Consider the following 26,359-nt stretch of genomic DNA (forward strand, 5'->3'; position numbering starts at 1 on the left):
TGCAGTTTCACCCAACACCAAAACATGTAATTATGCCCCCCAAAAAAACAAAAAACAAAGGCCTGATTTAATAAAATACATAAAAACAGAAAGAAAGAAAGAAAAAAACCCCTGACATTAAATAAGAAGTGGATCTTAAAGGGAGGGGGACGTGGTTTTGGCGCAGTTCTTGCATCAGTCTCTTCTGTGCACAAAAGGATGCACAAGAAAGGATGAGACAGAGACCCGGATGTTCTATTCAGGCGCATTTATCCACGCGGAATAACGACACAAAACGTAACACTGACGCACAAATAAAAATTATAATTAAAATAATAAAAAAAAACCCCGCTATGCCACGTTGATACGGGACAATTCTCCGGCGTGCCCTCCTCTCTCTTTTTTACTGAAAGTGTGTCACGGTGCCAATAAACCTTGGCAATCTCCCCCTCTCTTGCATCATGTGGGAGTACGGAACCGGCGAGTGGTCTGCGCATGCCCACCTCCGCCGTGTGGTCCCGTCCCCGCGCGTTTATTGGCTCCGCGCAAAACCTCGTCCGCGCACCGAGGCTCTCCGCTCCTCAAACGTGGGTTGAGCGTGAAAGAGAGAGCATCTGCGTCCGCGTGCACCTCCCCCGAAGAACAGACAACACACACAAAAAAATAAATAAAAATGGAGAAGAAAATGGAGTTAAACGGCCACGCGCTGCCGGAGTCCAAATCCACGGAACCGATTTTGGAGAAGATTACGCGCGGGAAAAAAGTGGGGGATTTTTTACGCAAGAACATGCTGGTGATCCTGACCGTTTCTGGGGTGCTCGTGGGCGTGGGACTGGGCATGGCGGTGCGCACGATGTCCCTCACCAAGGCGCAGATGACATACTTCGCGTTCCCCGGCGAGATGTTGCTGCGCATGCTGAAGATGATCATCCTGCCGCTGGTGGTGTGCAGCCTGGTGTCCGGAGCCGCGAGCCTGGACACGCGCTCGCTGGGGAAGCTGGGGGGCATCGCCGTGGGGTACTTCCTCGTGACCACGCTGATCGCCTCGGGGATCGGGGTGACGCTCGCCTTCATCATCAAACCCGGGGTGGGCGCCGGGGCTCTGAACACCAACCACCTGAGTCTGGAGAGCGTCAGCAGCGACAAGGAGACGGCGGACTCCTTCTTGGATTTGGCCAGGTGAGTACGCGCGAGCCTCTGCACTTTTTTATTCCCACACACGCGCCTGTGCATGTTTAGAAAATATAACTCACTCCACAGAAGCGTTTCAATCACAAAAGCTCCAGTATTACGCAAAATTGAGCTTTAAAGGTTGTATGGAGGATTTTTTTCAAATTGTCAATGAAAGTTCAAAATACCATCAGGGACGCAGCAGCTTTGTAATTATGATGACCAAAAAAAGAAAAAAAAGAATGAAAATGTATCAACTGTGGACACGTTGAGGCCAGATAAACATCAGCCAATAGAAAATGAGGCTGCCTCATTTTCTATTGGCTGTTAGGTCGTCAATCAAACTCCCTACGTTTCTAGTGTAACTAATGTTTCCAGGGTTCTTAGAGGCTTTTTCTAATTGTAGCTTTCTCGCAGTTTGCACAAAGTTTGTTGCGATGGCGAACGAGAATCCACGACCAGTTCGCCACAAAAGAAAGTCAGTTTTTGAGGTCGCTGAAAGAAGAAGAGAAGGAGAAAAGGAACGAAGATAAACCGAGGTGGTTCTTGGAGATTCCTTTCAGTGATTGTGCGACTGATTCAGACGAAGGGTCTAAAAAACTGAGGTGTTGGTCTGTAAATTATTTCTGGAGGAACGATGGTGTCGCGGACATTTGAAAAAGGACTGTTGCTGTATTTCTCTTTCCTTTAAAAAATCCTCTATACAACCTTTAATCCATGTTCTAATGTTGTTACCTCCTCAAAAACTGACCTGGAGTTGAGTTTTGTCTAGTGTGACCTAGTGGTGTGCAAAAATATTGAAATATCGATATATCGTATCACTTACTTTGATGATACAGTATCGATATCGTGGACTGCTGTATCGAGATATTACTGAGAGTACTTCTAGGTATATTTTACTAAATTATTTTGTGTAAGAGCTACGATTGTGTTGAGATTTTCGCTGTTTTGAGTAAAATGGGTGTTTTTCATATTAACTTTGCACAAATTTAGTTGACTTATTGGACTTTTAGTTTCACAGACATGATTTAGCCTTTGTTTTTCATTGAACCGTATCGAATCGATTTGAAATATATCCCATCGAATCGTATTGAATCAAAAGTGCACTGTATCGAAAAGCGTATCGTATTATGGCCTATGTATCAAGATATGTATCGTATCGACAACTTCTTAACGATACCCAGCCCTAGTGTGACCAGATTTTCAGAATAAAAAACTGGGAGATCTCCGGTTTGTGGTGGTTGGTAATAATAAAATAGTGAAAAGAGTGCGGAATTAAGGAAACATTTTCTACATTTGGCACCAACATGAGTCAGTATAGTTACATTTTCTTTGTGTTTTGGTCGTTTTTAAGCAGCTTTTTTGTATTTTATTGAAGGAAATGACAGTTTGTGTCTCTTTACTGTTGGCAGGGATCGAATTTGTCAAAAATAGAGACACTTGGGACATTTCTTGGGACAAATCAGTGGTTTTGGGTAAATCTACTGGGACTGAGGATCAGTGGTGGGACTTGCCAGTCGTGACCTGGACTCGAGTCAGACTTGAAACTATTTTTAGGACTTGGAGACTTGACTTGATAAAATGGGCTAAGACTTGGGACTCGACTTGGATTTAAAGCTCAATGACTTGAGAAGACTTGATGCTTCTCCTAAAAAATATATATATGTTTTTTTAGTAAATACTTTTCTCTTTACAGCTGATAAATGTGGAGCTGAATTTTACACGAACAAACTGGAACACGATGCTCACACTTCTGTTTGGTACTTTGGATGAAACTGAAGTACTGTGATGTTTATCCTCAAATGTACTACATGTATATATATCATCATATATAAATATACCATGACTTTTTAATACAATTTAGTTAAAAAATCATAAAAATGATGAATGATAAGCTGTATTTGATACTTTTTTGGTTTAAAGACTTGAAATGACTTGAGGCTCAAATCAGACGACTTGGACTTGACTTGGACTTATGGACCAGTGACTTGAGACTCGACTTGGACTTGCCTGTGTTTGACTTGGGACTTGACTCGGACTTTAGGTCAAAGACTTGCAAAACATCGACTCATCGACATTTGACTGTCCAGGTGAAACAGGGACGTCTGCTCATCCTAGTTTTGTTTCATTCACATGTTTGAGTAACACTTTGTTATTAGTCTGTTTACATCTCCAAAGCTCCAAATGCTCTGTTCCACCTTGTGATGTCATGTAGTGGTAGTTTTCAAGTGAACAGCTCCTTTTACCTTTAGTTCAGTAGTAGTAGTAGTAGTAGTAGTAGTAGTAGTAGTAGTAGTAGTAGTAGTAGTAGTAGTAGTAGTAGTAGTAGTAGTAGTAGTAGTAGTAGTAGTAGTAGTAGTGACAGTAGTAGTGACAGTAGTAGTAGTAGTAGTGACAGTAGTAGTAGTAGTAGTAGTAGTAGTAGTAGTAGTGACAGTAGTAGTAGTAGTAGTAGTAGTAGTAGTAGTGACAGTAGTAGTAGTAGTAGTAGTAGTAGTAGTGACAGTAGTAGTAGTAGTAGTAGTAGTGACAGTAGTGACAGTAGTAGTAGTAGTAGTAGTAGTAGTAGTGACAGTAGTAGTAGTAGTAGTAGTAGTAGTAGTAGTGACAGTAGTAGTAGTAGTAGTAGTAGTAGTAGTAGTAGTAGTAGTAGTAGTAGTAGTAGTGACAGTGACAGTAGTAGTAGTAGTAGTAGTAGTGACAGTAGTAGTAGTAGTAGTAGTAGTAGTAGTAGTGACAGTAGTAGTAGTAGTAGTGACAGTAGTAGTAGTAGTAGTGACGTAGTAGTAGTAGTGACAGTAGTAGTAGTAGTAGTAGTGACAGTAGTAGTAGTAGTAGTAGTAGTGACAGTAGTAGTAGTAGTAGTAGTAGTGACAGTAGTAGTAGTAGTAGTAGTAGTGACAGTAGTAGTAGTAGTAGTAGTGACAGTAGTAGTAGTAGTAGTAGTAGTAGTAGTAGTAGTAGTAGTAGTAGTAGTAGTAGTAGTGACAGTAGTAGTAGTAGTAGTAGTAGTGACAGTAGTAGTAGTAGTAGTAGTAGTAGTAGTAGTGACAGTAGTAGTAGTAGTAGTAGTAGTGACAGTAGTAGTAGTGACAGTAGTAGTAGTAGTAGTAGTAGTAGTAGTAGTAGTAGTAGTAGTAGTAGTAGTAGTGACAGTAGTAGTGACAGTAGTAGTGACAGTAGTAGTGACAGTAGTAGTGACTAGTAGTAGTAGTAGTAGTAGTAGTGACAGTAGTAGTAGTAGTAGTAGTAGTAGTAGTAGTAGTAGTAAGACAAAAGCTTTAACAGTAAAACTAACACTTACATCTTACACTTGTAATGAGCTTTACAGACTCGTCAAAGCCTCTTAAAGAACTTCACTCTGTCACAATTCATTCACTCCACACTCTGCTGGTAAAGTACTACAGTAGTACTACTGTAATACTACTGTAGTACTACTGTAGCCACAGCTGAGGGACTGAAAGGGACAGACTGACAGGAGCGAGTCTGTCAATCTGCACCTCTGGCCCCTTCACGGTTTTTCCTTTATGACATAATTCTACATATCTCACTTCATATATCTGATGTCTTCTGTTTGTGTATAAAATGTACAAAATTGTAAATGTAAAGAAAAAAAAACACTGAATGAGACGTTGTGTCCAAACTTTTGACTGGTCTTGTACATTTATGCTGACAAGAGTAAAACTGTGTGTGTATTTATGAAGACAGGAGTGTTAACTACAGCAGATACAGTACACAGATACACAGATACAGTACACAGATACACAGAGATACACAGATACACAGATACACAGATACAGTACACAGATACACAGATACAGTACACAGATACACAGATACACAGATACACAGATACACAGATACAGTACACAGACTGAGTATATTTTAAGAATGTGACAGTGAGAGACACGTGTCCAGGAGGATCCTCACACTCTGGAGTAACTGGAGAATCACAGCTCAGTTACATCAGTTTAACTTAAATACACAGACAGACAGACAGTTAGTTAGTTAGTGTGGCTTTTAGCCTAAGGAGAGAAGAACATTTCAGCTTCAAGACGGGTTTATAAACTCAAGTCTTGGTCTGTTATTATGTCTGCATTACAAATACTGTATTTTCCAGGCCTATTAGACGCACTCTTAAGCCTCCAACCACATCAAAAAACGACCGTGCGCCACAATCCAGAGCGCCCCATACACGAATCCACTCGAGTGTCCCTGTACGACTTCAGTAAACTATAAAGCCACAAACACACACGGAGCAGACAGCGACCGCACAGCGAAACACACCCACAGACACACTCATCACTCCACGCCGACGAGGAACGGAACGGAGGAACGAACCGAAAAAGCGACGAGCGCGACGTGCCGCTTCTAGACACGACTGAACAACTGAGTCACTGCGAACACGCCGACAATCCGCTGGTCCCAGACACACCCTCCCTACACGCCACAACTGAACAAAGCCCAGAGTCACCGTGAACGAACAAACAAACAAAACCACTCACCCATCACACTGTTGGGTTTCCTTTAAAGTCCCACGCCGTTTATTTGTGAAAAAAGCTCGAAAATAGACCATTTATAATCCAGAGCGACTAACAGCCCAAAAAATACGGTAACTAACACACATGAACATTCACACAGACAGTGGCTCACTCTTTTCTGCATCACTCGAGGAAAAACTAAAACTATAACCACATTAGAAACAGAAAATATGGTGGAGGGCTAAATTGCTTAAGTCAATTCTGCATAATATTAATTGTATTTCTTTATAAAAATCTGTAAATATCATTGTTTTGTCGAGCTGCTCAGACTGGGAAGAGTTTATGTCGTGACTAAGCAATGAAAAAGTGAGGCTGACGAACAAAAAATGTCATTAAAAAACACCTGTAAAATAAAATCAGTGCAGCTTTAGTCCGTGCATGAGGTCAAATTATAAAATATGTTTATTTTGTAATTCCAAATGAGCTTAAATGGGCCGGTCAAAGTTGATCAAAGGGTCATATTTGTCCCGGGAGCTGCACAATACCCAAGACAACACTGCCCACGTCAGTCAGTCTCTCCCACACAGTGTTGGGGAGTAACAGATTACATGTACCAGAGTTTAAGTAATCAGAGTACAAATGATGAGTAACTGTATTCAGTTACAGTTACTGTTTCAGTGAGTGGTAATTGGATTACAGTTACTTTGTTGAAATAAATGGATTACACTGTGGTATTTTCCTGTTTTCACATTTTGGGCTATATCCCTTTTTATTTTTTTATTTTTTATTTTTTTTATTTCGGTCATTCATAAACCAGGTCTGAACTAGATCTAAACCAGGACTAATACCAGGACTAAACCAGGACTAAACCAGGACTAACTAATACCAGGACTAAACCAGGACTAAACCAGGACTAAACCCAGGACTAAACCTGGACTAAACCAGGACTAAATCTGGATTTTTATTTTCTTTTATCAGACAAAACATCTTATGTTACGATTTCCTCGTCTTTGTTTCTCTACAGAAAATCAAGTAATCCAAAAGTATTCAGATTACATTACTCACTTTAAGTAATTTAATGGATTACATTACAAACTACATTTTGGTGTATGTAATCTGTAATCTGTAGGGGATTACATTTTAAAAGTCACCTTCCCAACACTGCTCCCACACGCCACAGAACATAACATGTGTGACTCCACAGAAATAAAAAGTTACTACAAAGTAAGGACGCATGTTTTTAGTCCAACACAACCAAAATGAAAAAAAAAAAAAATATTGTTTGAGTTCATTCTTTACTATTCTTTGCAGTGTTACTTTAAAGCAGCGGTGTCCAAACTTTTTTCATCAAGGGCCACATATCTAAACACAGATGAAGCAGGGGGACGATCGAGGGCCTCAGACTGATGATCAGTACAGTGAATAATTGAAATATGTGCATGTTTAACATGTTAAAATGACCCATCAGTTTTTAAATCATGCTACAATCCTTAAAACCACACACTCAATGCTAAATATTATCTTATCAAGGTAGATTTTCAAAAAACTTGCAGTAAAAAAGGTAATTTGGGCCAATTCACCTGGAAGTCTGAGGGCCAAGAAAAATTTGTCTCAGGGCCGCATTTGGCCCCCGGGCCATAGTTTGGACATGCCTGCTGTAAAGGAAAATTTCAATATTCAAAGTTAAAGTGGAAATATTATAGAAAATCAACTTGAAATAACATGAATTGAAAGTGAGTCGGGGCTGGAGTTTTCAGTTCTGCAGTTTGAAGAGGAAGTGAAAAAACCTGTTTCTAATATTAAACTCGTACAAGTGCGAAAAATGAGTATCTAATGTCAGTACTAGATTTATTATCGATTAGTGTTTGAATTTAGCAGGTATTGATACTAAAAAAGTCCCATCGACAGGATCTGGAGCTGGATCAGAACAAGTTTTTTTTTATTTTTAGTATCAGTTTTTGTGAAATAAATGGCTTATTCTAAAGTGAATTCACTGCAAGTTACAGACTGTGTAGTTCTAGTTTTATATCTTACTGTGGAACATTTGAGGCTAAGCAGTAACGTCTCCATGGAAACGAGCAGGTGACAGACTTCCCACCAGAAAGAGTTTTGTAAATTTTCTACCGTTCTGTCAATAACGAACAGCTCCAGAGTAACAGACGCTCAGAGAGTTTAGAGACGACACGTGTCAGCTCCAGAGACCCACTCTTGTTTTTAGTGTTGGTTTCTGTGATTAAAGCCCCACTGTGGAACATTTTAGCCCAAAAATGGACAAACGAAGGCATGTTTTGTTCATTTTGGATGTTCTGAATTCCACTGAAAAGCACAGACAAACATGTGTCCCTGTAGGAAAACATGAATCTCATGGAAACTCGCAGGTAATTTTCCATCCGATCTGTAAAGGCTGCAGGACTTAATGCTCAATTCAAATTTTTTTGTGAAATCCGATTTATGTTTTACGAGGTCGTTCAGTCCAGTGTGAACTTTAAACGCCCCAAAAGTGTCTCGCATGAGCACCAGACCGGGACTGAGACCGGGACTGAGACCGGGACTGAGACCGGGACTGAGGACCGGGACTGAGGCCGGACTGAGGCCGGGACTGAGGACCGGGACTGAGGACCGGGACTGAGACTGGAAACAGGACCGGGACTGAGACCGGGACTGAGACCGGGACTGAGACCGGAAACAGGACCGGGACTGAGACCGGGACTGAGACCGGAAACAGGACCGGGACTGAGACCGGACTGAGACCGGAAAGAGGACCAGGACTGAGACCGGAAAGAGGACCAGGACTGAGACCGGGACTGAGACCGGGACTGAGACCGGACTGAGACCGGACTGAGACCGGGACTGGAGACCGGGACTGAGGACCGGAAACAGGACCGGGACTGAGACCGGGACTGAGACCGGGACTGAGACCGGAAACAGGACCGGAAACAGGACCGGGACTGAGACCGGGACTGAGACCGGGGACTGAGACCGGGACTGAGACCGGGACTGAGACCGGGACTGAGACCGGGACTGAGACCGGGACTGAGACCGGGACTGAGACCGGAAACAGGACCGGGACTGAGACCGGGACTAGGACCGGAAAACAGGACCGGAAACAGGACCAGGACTGAGACCGGAAACAGGACCAGACTGAGGACCGGGAACAGAGACCAGGACTGAGACCGAGACCGGGACTGAGACTGGGACCCGACCGGAAGTGAGACCAGGACTGAGACCAGGACTTAAAACAGTGTAGTTCTGGTTCAGTCCTGTTTTAGTCCTGGTTCAGTCCTGGTTCAGTCCAGCGTCTCAGTTTAAGTCACTGAAACGGTCGTTATCTGTTTTTTTCCATTTTTCATTTAAACACAAAATCAAAAACTGAACAAATTAATCATTATATGTTTTTTTCATTTTGTTTTTTTAGTTTTCTTATTTTTGGTTTTATATTGAAAAACAAATGAACAAATGATGGATGAATGTTCAGACTGAAGTCACATGTTAAAGATCAGATATGTATCGGTTTCAGGAGCACAGATCCAAGTGTCCTGGGTCACATTTGAAAAAAACGGATCTGTGTCGTTCAGACTGACATTAAAAGTGAGAAATTCAGTGGCATTTCAAATTCAAAATCTGATGAAACAAATCATCTTCCAGAGTGACTTTTGTTTCACAGACTCACTGAGCCTTTAGTCTCAAGTAGAAATCACTTTCATTTACACAAAAACACACTCAGAGAAATCTTTCCACAGTACACATTTCCATCACACTGCAGCCGTTTATTTTTCTAGTGTCACTCTGGGAGCAGGAGAGTCGAGTTTTAGCTCCGGGCCAAAATGAACCAGGCTTATCTGAACAGCAGGTGGAAGATCAGACACACACACACACACACACACACACACACAGATATAGCAGGTTATTTGTGTTTGGAGGTGTGACCCAGTGGAGTTTAGACCATGTGAGGAGAGGAGCCAACGTTGTACTCAAATAAGATATCGTTACTTCAATGTGATATTACTCCAGTGGAAGTACAAAGTAGTGGTTGGAGTAAGAGTAAAAACGTATTTGTGAAAACTGTGTCTCAAGTAAGAGTAACGTAAAGAGTAAATGTCAGGATTTATGAAAACTGAAGGACAAAACGATGAATAATTCTCTAAATCTGTGTGTGTTTTCAAAGTCTCATGTCACTTTAGACGTCCTCACAGTGGGAAGAGAAAACACAACTTTTACTCCAGTAACAGCGATGTTTCTTCAATCAAAATATGACTCAAGTAAGACTATGTTCAGTCTGCACCTGAAGTGACCCAAATCTGATTTTTTGGCCCCTATGTTCCTGTATCTGATCTTTTAATGACAGTCTGAACCACACAGATCCGATTTTTTCAAATGCGACCCAGGACACTTGGATATGTGGTAGGACGGGCATTCGATGAAATTTTCTAAATCGATCATCGGAAGAATTAACTATCGATTAATCATTAACGTTTTTATATTAAAATGATCATCATTATTATTACTATCTGCACTAATCTGCATAAATAAATTCAACTTTACGACATATAAACATAACGACTCTAGATCCACATCAGCTGTTTGACATTATAATGTGTTTAATTCAGTTTTGTTCAAATCTCACAGAAACAAAACTTAAAACCACATCACTAATTTACATAAACTAAGTGAAGATAAAACTCCAGCTCTTGTGTCGCTGATGTGGTTCAACTTGTGTTGGATTAAAAGACATGACTCAGGTGAATACAGGTCAGTGTGACCAGATTTGTGTTTGTCAAAACCAGGACAGCGTACGGGGGGAGGGGGGCGGGGCCTCGTCATCCACATTGAGCGACTCTCACCTGGAAAAACTTTTTCCCACTGGACACAGAAACATATGTGCTGCTTTATCCACTGTGCACATGGACTCACACTTGTCCCAACGCAACGGAAAGTGTGGAATTTCTTCTACAAATCCTGGTTAAATCCACATTTGTGCTTCGGTTCGTTACAGACTGACCCACTGTTTGTGTCTCGCTCCTTCTGATGCAGAGACACATGTACACACCTGTTTGGTCACGATACACACAAACATACATTCAGTTTGTCGATTAAAGTTAACGTAATCGATGAAATTCTTAATGATCAATTATCGATTAATTGATTAGTCATGCCCATCCCTAATATGTGCTCCTGAAACCGATACATATCTGATCTTTTGACATGTGACTTCAGTCTGAACGGCCAAAGTGCATTCATCCACCTACACGTTATCAACAAGACACAAACGTACACAAACGTTCTTCTCATCACACGAAAATTGTTAATGAACTCTGTGTGACTGAAGTGAAGCACATCTCCACTCACCACTCTTGGCTCCGTCTCCACATCCACACGTTCCTTTCAACGGACTGAACCACAAAACACCACGACCAAAAACCTCGTCCTTCTCCTTCTCAATCTCCTCCTTAAAACAAGTAAGTTGTTCATGTTCTGGCTCCGGTACGAGAGGAACTTTAAAATCTCCAGGTGCTCGATGCTGCGTCCATGTTTGGACAACTTCTGTAAACACAGAGACGCTCGCTGCGGTTGACGTCGTCGTGTCTCCAGTGTCACATGTGGGACACTTTTCGGGCTGTTTAATGTTCACACTGGAGACACATACAAGTCACATTTAATTGGAAATGTGAACGACCTCGAAAAAACATCAGATTTCACAAAAAAATTCAAATTGAGCGTTAAGCCCTGCAGTCTGAACGTAGACTTGGAGTAACAGCTGATGGAAAAATACAATTTCTTTACAAAGTTGCTCAAGTAAAAATAAGTGAGTAAATGTGAGTGAGATGAACACAGCGGGTTGTGTTTGTGTTGGAGGAGCAGAGGAGCAGTGTGAGAAAAGTGAGCGGGTCAATCTCCACCGGGTCACACTGACCTGAAACAGAAGGAGCTGCTCCATCACTAAACAGAGACGTGTTGGTTTCATTTGTTAGTTTATGTTGGTTGCTGAAGGTCCATTGCAAATCCAAATGTTCCACAGTGTGTGTGTGGTGTGTTCGATTATCCTTCCGCCGCGCTTCTGTCAGTCTGCCCCAGGGCAGCTGTGGCTACAATAGTAGCTTACATCACCAGGGTATAGAGTGAATGAATAATGCTGAATAATGCTCTGTAAAGTGTCTTTGGGGACAGAAAATGTCTGTGAAATCCCTAAATAAATAAATAACACACACACACACAGACACACACACACACACACACACACACACACAGACACACAGACACACACACACACACACACACAGACACACACATCACACACAGACACACACACACAGACACACACACACACACACACACACAGACACACACACACACACACACACAGACACACACACACACACACACACACACACACACACACACACACACACACACACAGACACACACACACAGACACACACACACACACACACACACACAGACACACACACACACAGACACACACACACACAGACACACACACACACACAGACACACACACACACACACAGACACACACACACACACACACACACACACACACACACACAGACACACACACACACACACACACACACAGACACACACACACACACACACACACACACACAGACACACACACACACACACACACACACAGACACACACACACACACACAGACACACACACACACACACACACACACAGACACACACACACACACACACACACAGACACACACACACACACACACACAGACACACACACACACACACAGACACACACACACAGACACACACACACACACACACAGCACACACACACACACACACACAGACACACACACACACACACAGACACACACACACACACACAGACACACACACACACAGACACACACACACACACACACACACACACACACACACACACAGACACACACACACACACACACACACAGACACACACACACACACACAGACACACACACACACACACACACACACACACACACACACACACACACACACAGACACACACACACACACACACACACACACAGACACACACACACACACAGACACACACACACACACACACACACACACACACACAGACACACACACACACACACACAGAGCTGTGGTGGGAGTCTGAGGAACATTGTTTATGTTCTTGACTCCCGCTGGTCAACAGGTGCTCGTGTCAAACAAACTGATCAATATTTGGTTCAGCAACAACTGAAGTCGTAAAAGTGACTGTGACAACTTAACTTTAGCAACAACAAATGGTCTGGTGGGGGTTAGGATGGTCCAGAACATTTTTTTTTAGTTTCTCCAGATTAGAACCGTGCATTTGGTTCCACATCTGACCAAAATATTTGGGTCAAAATTTTATGCAAATTAATATTTAAAGGAGCTCGAGACACTTGAAAATGGTCCTGGTCCTACAGGCCCGGACCAGGGTGGGCAAACGTTCTGACCCATGAACCACACAAGGTTCTAGAATTTGACGGAAGGGCCGGACCAGGAGCAGATGGATGGAGTTTTTTGGTAATCCACCTCATAAAAATCATCATTATTAATATGTGCTGTCCTTTATAAACAAATAAATAAATAAGAAAAAAGAAATAAGAGAAAAAAATATCCCATAACTGAAAATCAAGTTTTACAACAAATAATATCTTTCAAGTCCCATGGTATTTACTATTTATAGAAATGACTTTTAAAACATTGAAAATATTATTATTATTCAAGTTCGTCGGGCCAGATTAAAATGTTTAAAGGGCCGCATATGGCCCCCAGGCCTTAGTTTGCCCACCACTGGCCTCGACTATAACACAGAAACAAATAAATAAGGAATCTTCGAATAATTTGTCGTTTTATTCTGCAAACACAAACTGAAACTTGAATAAAAATTATTTAGAAAGTTTATAAAAGTTGCTTATAAAGTCCAGCTCCACTGTGTGTTTGTTTGCGTCATTAAAGATGCTCCTGTGTCTGTGACTCCTGCAGAAGATCCTGTTTCTGATCTTCAGTCTTTATTAGGCTACAGTTAAAATCTTGAATAAGCTTCACCTCCTTTCAGTAACATCACTGAAACTTTCCTGGAATGTACAGTTTATCAGCTTCTGAAAATCTCATCATCAGCCCGAGCTGCTGCTGGAGAACAAATCAAAATGTTTTTGGCAAATCAAGAACTTTGACGAAATGCATCAAAATCCCTGCTCTGCTTCTCTTCATAATCTGCTTGATTTAACGTGTGAACAATTAAAAAACACTTTAAACACACATAAAGTTACAACACGTGTTTAAAGTGAAGCACCTGTTGTTTAAGGTTGTTGTGATGTGAGGAGGAAGCGGCGAAGTGAGAGGAGCAGGTTTGTGAACACAGGATCTGCAAACTCAGAGATGAACCACAACCACAAACACACAAACACACACATGCACGTGTTGTACAGAGAACAGCTGCTCTAAGCATCACAACATCAGGACGAACAAACACAACACACAGTTTTTAGACAGAAAGTGTGTGAGGTGAAGATTAGATTAAACTGAACAGGCTGAGCTGGTGAAACGTGTCTGCAAAATGTGAACAGATCCTGGAAAAGCAGCTGCTCACGTCACAAGAAACTCACTGTACTAAAGACGCACCGATACGATACTGGCAGTGCTGGGGAGTAACAGATTACATGTACCAGAGTTATGTAATCAGAGTACAAATTATGAGTAACTGTATTCAGTTACAGTTACTGTTTCAGTGAGTGGTAATTGGATTACAGTTACTTTGTTGAAGTAAATGGATTACACAGAGGGAGTTTACTGTTTTGGGGCTAAACCAGGACTAAACCAGGACTAAACCAGGTCTAAACCAGGACTAAACCAGGACTAAACCAGGACTAAACCAGGACTAAACCAGGACTAAACCAGGTCTAAACCAGGACTAAACCAGGTCTAAACCAGGTCTAAACCAGGACTAAACCAGGACTAAACCAGGACTAAACCAGGGCTAAACCAGGACTAAACCAGGTCTAAATCCTGCTGTGTGGACGTGTCTCTTCTTCTTCTATCAATAATATTTTTAATTTGGTTCAGTAAAGTCTGGACTTTTTTTATTTTCTTTTATCAGACAAAACATCTTGTTACGATTTCCTCGTCTTTGTTTCTCTACAGCAAATCAAGTAATCCAAAGTATTCAGATTACATTACTCACTTTAAGTAATTTAATGGATTCTGTTACAAACTACATTTTGGTGTATGTAATCTGTAATCTGTAGGGGATTACATTTTGAAAATAAACTTCCCAACATGATACTGGTATCAGGTATCAGGCACCGATACTGAACACTTTGGACAGAATATTTACTAATTGTCAAAGTCTAATGTTTATTTATTTATTTTTATACAAAGTTATGTTGTAATCACTCGGGCCGAGCAAAAATATTGAAATATCGATGTGTCGTATCGTGGGCTGCTGTATCGATATATCACCAAGAGGATTTTTGCCTCTGCCAAGGAGGTTGTGTTTTTGCCGGCGTTTGTTTGTTTGTTTGTTTGTTTGTTTGTTTGTTTGTCTGTTTGTTTGTTTGTTTGTCTGTTTTTGTTTGTTTGTCTGTTTGTTTGTTTGTTTGTTTGTTTGTTTGTTTGTCTGTTAGCAACATAACTCAAAAAGTTATGGACCGATTTTGATAAAATTTTCAGGATTTGTTGGAAATGTGAAAAGGAAGAACTGATTTCATTTTGGGGCTGATCCGGAAGAAATCCTGGATTCTGGATCACTTTGAAATTTTAGTTAACATTGTGGTAAATGGGGCCAAAAATTTTGTTTCTCAATATCTCAGTTAATTATTGACCAAACCCATGAAATTTGACTCAGGGATGGACAATGGGATCCTCTTTCATATTCCAAAGGCTGATCCGGATCTGATCCAGAAGACTGATTTTATCGCAATTTATATAAAAAATGGGGGTAGTCCTTGGCGGAGGTCTGCGCTCTCTGACTGCTTTTCTAGTTTAAATATATTTTGTTCCCGCTGCAGTTTTGTTTTTGTAATTTGCAGTGGGGGTTGAATAATTTTGTTTCCAGCTGTATTGACACAGAGACACGTACATGACACATTTCCAGACTTTATTTAAATTCCGGCTCTTCAAACAGTGATAGTGGTTTGGCTGATCGATCGTGCTCCGTTTGTCCTCGTGTTCTCACTCTTTGCCCCGAGTGTGGAGCAGATGACCTTTTTGTGCTGCAGGACTCTGTAGATCTCTGTGTGTGAACGTGACAGGAGAGAAAACGGACCCAGCGAGGAGCCAGAGAACTGTCAACTTTCATTTAGACGAAGCCGCGCTCTGATTGGCTCTGGTCGTGAACGGTGCGATGCGATTGGACGACAGAGGATTAGGAAAATTGAATTAGTTGGACTCCAGAGCGGGACATGGAGAAGACTAATCTGACTTTTGTGTTGTGTAGTGAAATTTAGCTGTGAAAACCTTCTTGGATAAATAAGAATTGTTTGAATTTATGTTGCTAAATTTAACGGTGGATTGTGCAACTTTTTTCCGTCACCTGCTTATTTCTCTGAATATGCCTGGAATGTTCCACAGTGTGACATTAAACAGCTCTAATTTACATTTATTCAATTACAGGTGGTTTTACAGCTCCAAAGTACAGAATGTCCCAAAAAAATTGTCATAATTTCTCAGGCTAATAACTTTGAGGTTTTTTCAACAAGAATTCCCAAATTTTCACAGAATGTTCAGAAACAGATAAAGATTTTAGTCCAGTGAGGTTCATTTGGTCTTCTGATAATTTATGTTATTAGGGCTTGTTTTCTGGCAGGCTGGTGCCACCTAGTGCCTCGGCTCAATTTCATTTCTCTCCAGTGACTAGATCAGGAATCAGAATACAAAGACGGTTCGCAAAAACTCCGTAAGTGCAAGTTTGGGCACCAGCCAATCAGAGAAGAGACAGACATTCTGTGTTGGCAACGATTCCTGAGATCGAGGATTTAAAGCCGGAACAAAGAGAATGTTCAGTGAATTTTGGGAAAAGCTTAAAGGGCCCATCTGATGTAAAATATCTCTTTTCACATTGTATCTTCTGCACATAAGGGCCCGGACAAGCAGAAGTAAACAACAAGGCCAAAAATTCAAGTTAATGCATCTGATATAAAAATGTATTGAACAGATACATATGTACTCTAGTTTATGAAACTGTTGACCTTTTTTCTGTACCATTTTTTGGTTCTAAAGTTCCATATGTTTTAAACAGACCATGTATGAAACATGGAACAAAAATTATTTCCCAAATTTCAAAGACCCAAAAATCATGTAAATAAATGGATGTATTTCATCATATCTTGTGTTATTCCATCTTTGAACTGTTGATGAAGGTACATGATTTAAAAAAAAAAAAAAGTATTTAAAATGATAAAAAATTTGCTTGGAAGGACTGACATATTTTATAGAAATAGTTTCCTTTCATTTTGAAGTAATATTAAAGTATTCAGAAGAAAAAAGTGACAAATGATGTAAAATCCTGCACCTTCTACTTGTTTGCACAATTTTCCCTCCGTTACTTTTCCCTCCGTTACCATGAACTTTCTTAATAAAAAATCTCATGAGTCAAAAAGTAAGAGGTTTTTCAACCTAATCTTGTACCATATGGTAGAAAACTATATGAAGCAAATATTCAAACCAGTTTGTTAAGGATATGTAAGTGAGAACCAAGAGTTATCACTGTTTGGATTTATTGACCAAAAAGTGCTGCATATTTCATTCCCTCCGTTACCGACATGAGTTTTTAAATTTTTTGTCAACAACTTGAAAGAATCTCACAGGTTTAACTTGACCCTGTTGGAGTGTAACTCTTTCCTACATTCTGATACTTTACTTATTTCAATAGTTCCTCTAGTTTCTGAATAAGAGACATTTGAATGTCAAAAATCTGACCCTGTTTCCCTCCGTTACCACTTGACCGGAGCCATATTCAAGCACAGTTTGGGTTTTGGAACATCCATTACACAATAGTTCTGAAATCTATTGCTCCTCCCCCCGCCCGTCCTGAGAAAGCACAGGCTCCGCCCTCCAAACTTGACGTAGGCTCTGAGTGAGCCGCCCTTCCTCCGCCATCTCAGGGAGGGAGGGGGAGACAGACGTGCGCCCTGATAGCGACAGGAATAAACTTTTTTTGTTTTTTATTTATAATTTGTCAAACTTAAGGGATTGGATAGGAATAAACTTTTATTCATCATAGAGATACAGCGCGTTCAGCCGCATTTTGTACAAGTTGCAGCCGCTTAAACGTAGAGGCATTAAAAGACATAAAAAGAGAATTACAATAATCTAAACGAGATGAAATAAAAGAGAGACCAGTTTTATCAAATGCTGATCTTGAAATGATTGTTCAGAGTTTAGTGTTGTTCCAAAGCTGATAAAAACAGCTTTTAACCACTTGTCTGCAGTGCCCCTCCAAAGACATAGAAATCTAGGAGTGCTGTTGGACAAATCTAACTCTGGATTGGACTGAGGAGCTCAGTGAGACGAGGTGATCCTTGATTTGAGGATTTTTTTCATCTGGTGCCAGATAAAGCCTTTAGAGCTTTATATATTCCAGACCAGTAATGTCGTAATGCCGAACATTCCCAAAATACATGAAAATGGTTCACCTCCGTAGATCCACATTTCCTCCAGCATTCGGCATTTGCATTTTTATATTTACTTTGTTGGGAGGTCTTAAAGAATCTTATGATATTTTTCCAACAGTGTTCTCTCTGTCAGTGAGCTCGTGGAAGTCCCCAGCTTTCTTTCAGATACAATTATTCCTGCTTTGTTTTCCCATTTTTTCTTGATATGTTGAGTAGTATCATTTCTTGCATGAAGGAGAACATTATACAGTTTGGAAATTGCGTTTCTTATAGACGCATCATATGTCGATTTGATGATCTTAAAAAAAATTCTGCTTCAAACCCTGGGTATTTCTCATGACACACTTGTTCCGCCTGACCCTCTGACCCTCTCCACGGCCTCCTCTTTTCTCCTGTTTCTTCTCTCCACATTTTAATTCTGCTGTTCAGATTTACCGTCGTTTTTAGCAGGTCACCGTGACTTTTCTCGTTTCTCACCGTGTTCCTCAGCGTCGCTCTTAACCCCCTGTGAATCTTGGTATTTCTCAGTAACTCTGCTTTATTGTTCTGGGGCTGTCGTCCTAAATCTCACTCTGAACAAAACATGTTTAGAGGTGAAATGGGACTTACAGACGTGGAGCAGAGGCGTTCAGTCTGAGGTTCTGAGGTACGGCAGGTCCATGTAGGTGGAGCCGAGGTCGGCTGGATAAAGATGATGTCCTTAAATGTCGGCTTTGGGCTGGAGCGACCCGCAGATGTTTGTGTGGATCTGAACTTTGGAATGTGAAAAGCATCTGGACTCAAGAAGTTATGGGCTTTAAAATGAAGTACAGTGTGTCCTTTTGTAAAATGTGTTCGTGAAAATTTTAAAAACACTGGATCAGAAGATTAAGTGAGCGAAGTCTCATGATCATCAGAATCGGTATCGGTCGATAATTAACATGACTGCATAATGATTGGTTAAAAAAAAAAAAAAAAAAAAAACTAAAACTTTCAGTGCAAAAATAAAGGTTCCAGCTCAGTAAAAATCAGTAATATTTGATGTTTTTTTACTCAAAATTATGTTTAATTATGTTATTAACATTAACACCATTTATAATCAACTACAGAATATAAATCATAAACTACAACACATGAACCAGGTCTAAACCAGGACTGAACCAGGACTACCAGGACTGAACCAGGACTGAACCAGGACTAAACAGGACTGAACAGGACTGAAACTAAAACAGGACTAAACCAGGACTAAACCAGGACTGAAAACAGGACTGAACCAGGACTGAACCAGGACTAAACCAGGACTAAACCAGGACTAAACCAGGACTGAACCAGGACTGAACCAGGACTGAACCAGGACTAAACCAGGACAGCAGTGACCCTCCTGACCCCTGCAAACTCTGCCTATGGACTGCAGTTATTCTCGTGGTAATCCAAGGTCTTATACTGTATGTAGAAATAAACTATACGACTGGAATAGAACTACACAGATGATATACTCACTCTAAACAAGGACTGACCAGAGGAGGGCAAAAATGTGGTTTAAACTGTATCGAAATTCTATAATAATAATTAGGGATGTCCCGATGACATTTAAAAAAAATTTGAGTATCTGCCGATACCGAGTCCCGATCCGATACTTCTATAAAACTTTATGAAATGAACTAAGGATGTGTGCGGGATCAGATTGTGTTGATTTCATGTGTAATATTTGGGCTGAACTTGTGAAAAATCAAAAGTCAAATTTTTTTTATTAACTTTTCTAAGCATGAAGCATCATTGTTGAAACTTGACTTTTCACAGTCTGGTCTTGGAATGTGTAACTTAGGCTGCGTTCAGACTGCAGCCTGAAGTGACGCAAATCAGATTTTTTGGCCCCTATGTTCCTGTATCTGATCTTTTAATGTCAGTCTGAACGACACAGATCCGATTTTTTTATTCAAATGTGACCCAGGACACTTGGATATGTGCTCCTGAAACTGATACATATCTGATCTTTTGACATGTGACTTCAGTGTGAACGGCCAAAGCGCATTCATCCATCTACACGTTATCAACAAGACACAAACGTCACTATTCTGCGCTGAAGTAGATGAAAATTGTTACTGAACTCTGTGTGACTGAAGTGAAGCACATCTCCACTCACCACTCTTGGCTCCGTCTCCACATCCACATGTTCCTTTCAACGGACTGAACCACAAAACACCACGACCACAAACCTCGTCCTTCTCCTTCTCAATCTCCTCCTTAAAACAAGTAAGTTGTTCATGTTCTGGCTCCGGTACGAGAGGAACTTTAAAATCTCCAGGTGCTCGATGCTGCGTCCATGTTTGGACAACTTCTGTAAACACAGAGACGCTCGCTGCGGTTGACGTCGTTGTGTCTCCAGTGTCACATGTGGGACACTTTTGGGCCGTTTAATGTTCACACAGGAGTCACATACAAGTCACATTTAATTGGAAATGTGAACGACCTCGAAAAAATAACAGATTTCACAAAAAAATCGGAATTGAGCGTTAAGCCCTGCAGTCTGAATGTTGCCTTAGTAAACTTAATGAACTGAACAAAACAGGAACCAGACCAGAACCAGATCAGACCTGAGACTCGACTCTGCACAATCTACACTTTTTATATTTGATATTATATGTTTGCATGTGCATTATATTTGAAACATTTAGACTCGTCTATGATCCAAATAAAACAAAATCTTACCAAAAAAATACGAGATGACAGAAGCTCCACAGCCTCTCTCCCCGCACCGCCACCACATTCATAAACCCACAGAGTGCACCACAACATCAGTCCCACCGCTCAATAGACACTTCTCGCCACTGGACGGACCCTCACCGCCAAAAGCGCCAACTCCCCTGTGTAGCAGCACTGTTTTTTGCAACACCATCGGTTGCGCAGGTGTGAACACGGGCCACAGAATCACAGGTAACAGCGCCCGAACACGGCACGGCCCAAAAGTCCCAGCGTAAGTGCACCTCTAGTACAACAGACGCTGGGACAGACAGACGCGCTGACGGGACGTCCCTGAACAAATCCCACGCCTCAGAAAAACTGTTGTGTCCTGTGTGTTATATATGTATATTATTTATCCGATACCTGATCGGAACATAACGGCCGAGTCCAAATCGAGTCCACAGTCAAGTGATCGGTACAGATTTCCGATCACGTGATCAGCTCGGGACAACCCTAATAATAATAGCTGTTTATTAATTGTTTACTTTTAAAGGTCTTATATTACACAAAATTGACTCTTTGGAGCTTTAAGACATGTTTATAATGTTGTTACCTCGTCAAAATGTCTGTTTGTGTTGAGGAAGCCACATTAGAACATCAGAAAATAGCGTTTCATACAATCCCTTTCACACAATCCTAATCTGTGTTCATGCTGATTTGTTTCTGTCTTCTAGAAACCTCTTCCCGTCCAACTTGGTGGCCGCTGCTTTCCGCTCGGTGAGTTTTTTTAATGTTTAATTCTTCTCGTCTTTGTATCCGGTCACTCGCACACACACTCCAGCTCCACTCGGTCACTTCAGATCCACTCTCTCTCCTCTAATGAACTCACTTTTACAACGCTCCGCCGAACGCCTCTTGTCCGGGTTCCCTGGATACGCCGCGTTGTCCTGGAGAAGCGATTCCATTCTGTCCGACCTGGCAACGCGGCCGTGTCCGACCTGGCAACGTGCTCGGCTGGTTTGGCTTCAGTCCGATCCGGAGCACTTCTGCTGCCTCGAAGGAGTCGCGAGAGAAAGAACGATATTTGAGATGATAAAACAGAGCGGTGTATGTCTGATCGATGTTATGTTTCCTCATCAAAAACAGACCTGGAGTTGTGTTTTGTTTCATTCACACACGTTTAACACTAGGGCTGTGCAAAAATATCTAAATATTGATATATCATATCGCTTAATGTGATGATACAGTATCGATATCGTGGGCTGTTGTATCGATATATCACCAAGAGTATTAGTTATTTTGTTACAGCTACAGTTTTGTTGTTTGTTTAGAGGAAGGAAACTCGTTTATGCGACACATTTGACATTTTCACTGTTTTGATGATTAAAATGTTTGTGTTTCATATGAACTTTGCACAAGAAGAAGTGGTTTAACAAAGACTTTTACTGTCAAAGCCTTGATTTAGCCTTTATTTTTTTCTTGTACCGTATCAAATTGATTTGAAATATATCGTATCGAATCGAAATTGCACTGTATCGAGATATATATCGTATCGTGGCCTATGTATTGAGGTGTGTATCGTATCGGCAACTTCCTAATGATACCAGCCCTATTTAACACACAAACCCTGTTGATTTAGGCTGAGTTCTTCTCTCTGCTTCATGACATCACAAGGTGGAACAGAGCATTTTGTGCTTTGGAGATGTAGACAGACTCATAATGCAGGATTTGTTAAACATGCATGAATGAAACAAAACACAACTCCAGGTCTCTAACTGCAATGAAGAAAACAAACAAGTTAATCGCGAGCTAAATGCTAGATTTAGCAAGAGTTGCCGGAGTTGCTCAGAAGTGACACTGAGGATGAATTCAGTGGATTCAGTGATTTGGAGTGAGTTGGTGAACTTGTTCTGTTCTGTTGTTTATGCTGTAGTTATCTGAAGAACTGTTGGTGTTATGTTAACAGTCTGTTGTTCTCTCTTCTATTATTTTTACTAGAACTTGACTTTCAAGATGAAATGTAGGTTCCTGGTCTCTGATTTTATAAAATAAATTTCCCCTCAAAAATGCGACTTACAGCTCAGTGCGATTTATAGATGATTTTTTTCTTCTTCATTATGCATTTTATGCCTGATACAACTTATAGTCGTGAAAATACGGTAGTTATCGACTCTGAGCTTGTGATAAAACCGTGGATTCAGCAGCAGAGTCTTCATAACCTGGCAAAGCTTTTCCATGGAGAACAGGACTCGCGTCTTCGATGTCACTTACAGACAACTGGTCGTAACTGTTGATCTGCCCGACATAACAGAACGCTACAATGACCTTTTGATGATTTTCTCAGTTTTCTCAGATTTTGTCAGGGTTACAATCGCCAACAGAGCCCAAAGAAAGTCGTCATCCACATGTTTCCAGACTTCTTCCGGTTTTGTGATGTCAGCATGAATAGATTTGCAGTGACAATACAAGTTCAGCTTAGCTCTGCAGTGACATCTGCCGAGTCTCAAGACAATCAGCTCTAATAAAGGCCTAAAATTTTAAATTCTTCTCTTACATAAAAACTATCTTTACAGAGTGATGAGTAAAGGTGTATTCATTTGGTGTCTTAAATACAGAAACATCCATTTCTTCTTACTCCAGATTTGACATAGAACAATAAATGTCCATGTTTGTCTCCCTGAAAATTGACAAGTTTAATGCCGTACTGTGGGAAAACACTTATCAAGACCTCAACATATGTGAGCAGCGTCTCTCCACCACAGAAGTTACTGCATCTTTACAAAGAATTCAGAATCTTCTAGGTAATTCATTGGGACTGAGAGGCCCTCCTGCTCGTGTTTTGGTGAATCACAAACTAAAGAACAGAGTCTCGGTTGTTTCAATGCAAACATGTCGGGGGCCGCTTTTGACGCTGTCTTTACAGTTTCAGACCTCGTCTTGATGCGAGGGGCTCCGCTCTTTGGGCCAAGTCTAAAAATACCGTCAAATGAGTCGAGCGCGGTGTCCAGGCTCAGGGCTGTGACAGAGGCCCATGTGGAGGCTCCGGGGCTGGGACACACTGAGACTCACTGCAGCCTGGAGAAAGTCTGTTACACCCAATAGACACAGACTCTGTAAAACACTTCTTGGCCTGGTTGCGTCAATTGCTTGTTTTATTATAATTTAATTTTATGTATGTATTTATTTTGGGCAAGTTAGAGATTCATATTATTTTACAGAGGAGCATATAACATTAGTGAAATCATAATAGAATTAGATAAGATTAATGCTGCATTGTTGTTCATTCCAGACAAAGTAATAACATGACTGTGTAGAAAAGCTGCTGATTCATGCTTGGTGCAGGTGCAGAGGTTGAGGCACGTTCACACAACAACGCTTCTGGATGTTTTTGGGTTTTTTTGGCATTGAGATTGAAAAAAAAATTGGCGTCCATACACGTGCCGGCTCAATAAATATTCACGTCCACTCGACAACAGAGCACTGAGTGAAATAGATGTAATACATAGGCCACACCTGTATGTGGCGCTGTTAACAGGATACAGAAAGATACAAAAAGCGCATGCACATGAAGTCCTTCCTCTTCCGCAACAAGCAAACACAAGCAGAATGACAGTTTCCCAAAAGCTGTGGTTTGCTTGTCCACGCAACAACGCAACGCCAGCATTTTCAGATTTCTCCACTCTGGAACCCGTTCTCAAAAAACACCATTTTCGCTCACCCAAAACGCCGGCTCCGTGTGGACGAAAGGCCAAAACGAATACAAACTTCACTGTTTTGACCAAAAAACGTTGTCGTGTGGTTATCACCTTAGGTTTAAACCAAGTTCTGTTTTTTGATTTTACAACACGTAGTTACAAAATTTAGGAGGTGCACGTCGGCCAATGCAGGTTCAAGGTGACACAGACGCTGCATCAGGACGCAAACAATTTGACACACGACCATAACTTGGGCTTTAGCTGTATATTCACAGTCTAAATGCCTCTAAATTACTCTGTGGCGGTGTTGTTTGGGCGGTCACAAATCAGGAAGACGTTTGGAAACATGCGATGACGACTTCCAGCAGGTTCTGTTCGCGGTATAAGTCTGACAAAATCTAGGAAAAATTAGAAAATGTCCCAGTTTTCTTCATGTTATTGTAGTTTTCTGTTATGTTTGTCTAATCAACAGTTCCAACCGTACCTCAGTTTTCATCATATCCCCACTGACGCACAACTCCAAGTGCACTGGGTACATGTGATTAGAAGAGACGAGGCGCCAAATTCCGCATGATTCCAAACAGCACATACGTCTGCAGTCTTCATTTTACCGCTGATCACATTTATTGTATGTCATTAAATGGTCTGTTTTCGAACGTTTTTCACAAATAAACCGCTTGGGACTTTAAAGGAAACCCAACAGTGTGATGGGTGAGTGGTTTTGTTTGTTTGTTCGTTCACGGTGACTCTGGGCTTTGTTCAGTTGTGGCGTGTAGGGAGGGTGTGTCTGGGACCAATGGATTGTCGGCGTGTTCGCAGTGACTCAGTTGTTCAGTCGTGTCTAGAAGCGGCACGTCGCGCTCGCTTTTTTCGGTTCGTTCCTCCGTTCCGTTCCTCGTCGGCGTGGAGTGATGAGTGTGTCTGTGGGTGTGTTTCTCTGTGCGGTCGCTGTCTGCTCCGTGTGTGTTTGCGGTTTTGTAGTTTACTGAAGTCGTGCTGGGACACTCGAGTGGATTCGTGTATGGGGGGCTCTGGATTGTGGCGCGTGGTCGTTTTTTGATGGGGTTGGAGGCTTAAGATCGCGACCTAGAACCTGGAAAATACGGTACTTCAGTGGATTTGGTCAAAGTCGGTCAGCGAGTCCAGAGTCGGGAACTACACCGGAAGTCGTCATCGTATCTTTCCGAACGTTTTCTTGGTTTGTGACGTAACCGTGAACAGAGCCTCTTGGATAAAGATCTTAAGAACCAAAAAAACATTTCTAACTTTAATAAATTGGCCGTCATGTGCAGTGTTTTTGTAATGAAGTATACATCAGCATTATAATTGTTATCAGTAAAAGCTGCGTTTGTTTGTCTTCATGTTTATCTTGTATCTTAGGGCACAGATACAGTAGATCCTGAACTTTCACATCATCATCTATGACATGGTTCCTTTAAAACCAGTTCTTAGTAAGTCTAATCTGACAAACACAATATCGTGGGAAGGTCCAGGTCTGTACTGGACCCAGTGACCCTCTGGCTCCTCGGGTCCTGCTGCTCACACTGGGGTTTGGTTTATCATTCACCTGGTTTTACCTCAGAGTTTCCCAGGGACATTCACATCAGCACTTTTCAAGATTTAAAGATACACTGGCCACGTTTACATGATGTTTTTTTAATTCCGAATGAATAGTTCTGAATTAAATAGTTAATTCTGCTCAACGTCTGGGGGTGAGAAGGTTCTGATTGGACAG

General features: G+C 41.3%; 1 protein-coding gene across 2 annotated transcripts in view; it reads left to right on the top strand.

Annotated features, from left to right (window-relative positions):
• Positions 1–547: 547 nt before the first annotated feature.
• The window catches only part of slc1a4 (solute carrier family 1 member 4), a 45,120-nt gene continuing 19,308 nt past the window's right edge, over positions 548–26,359 (top strand). For both annotated transcript variants that reach the window (XR_008633393.1, XM_020927767.2), the window contains exons 1-2: positions 548–1,158; positions 21,664–21,706. Coding sequence is in view for 1 of the 2 variants with exons in the window: in XM_020927767.2 (XP_020783426.2) it covers positions 653–1,158; positions 21,664–21,706 (549 nt within the window). In the remaining variant the exon portion in view is untranslated. The remainder of the gene's footprint in view (positions 1,159–21,663; positions 21,707–26,359) is intronic.

This window comes from Boleophthalmus pectinirostris, unplaced genomic scaffold, assembly GCF_026225935.1.
Source record: "Boleophthalmus pectinirostris isolate CB_2022bp ecotype Guang Dong unplaced genomic scaffold, ASM2622593v1 HiC_scaffold_5, whole genome shotgun sequence".
Taxonomy (NCBI): Eukaryota; Metazoa; Chordata; class Actinopteri; order Gobiiformes; family Gobiidae; genus Boleophthalmus; species Boleophthalmus pectinirostris.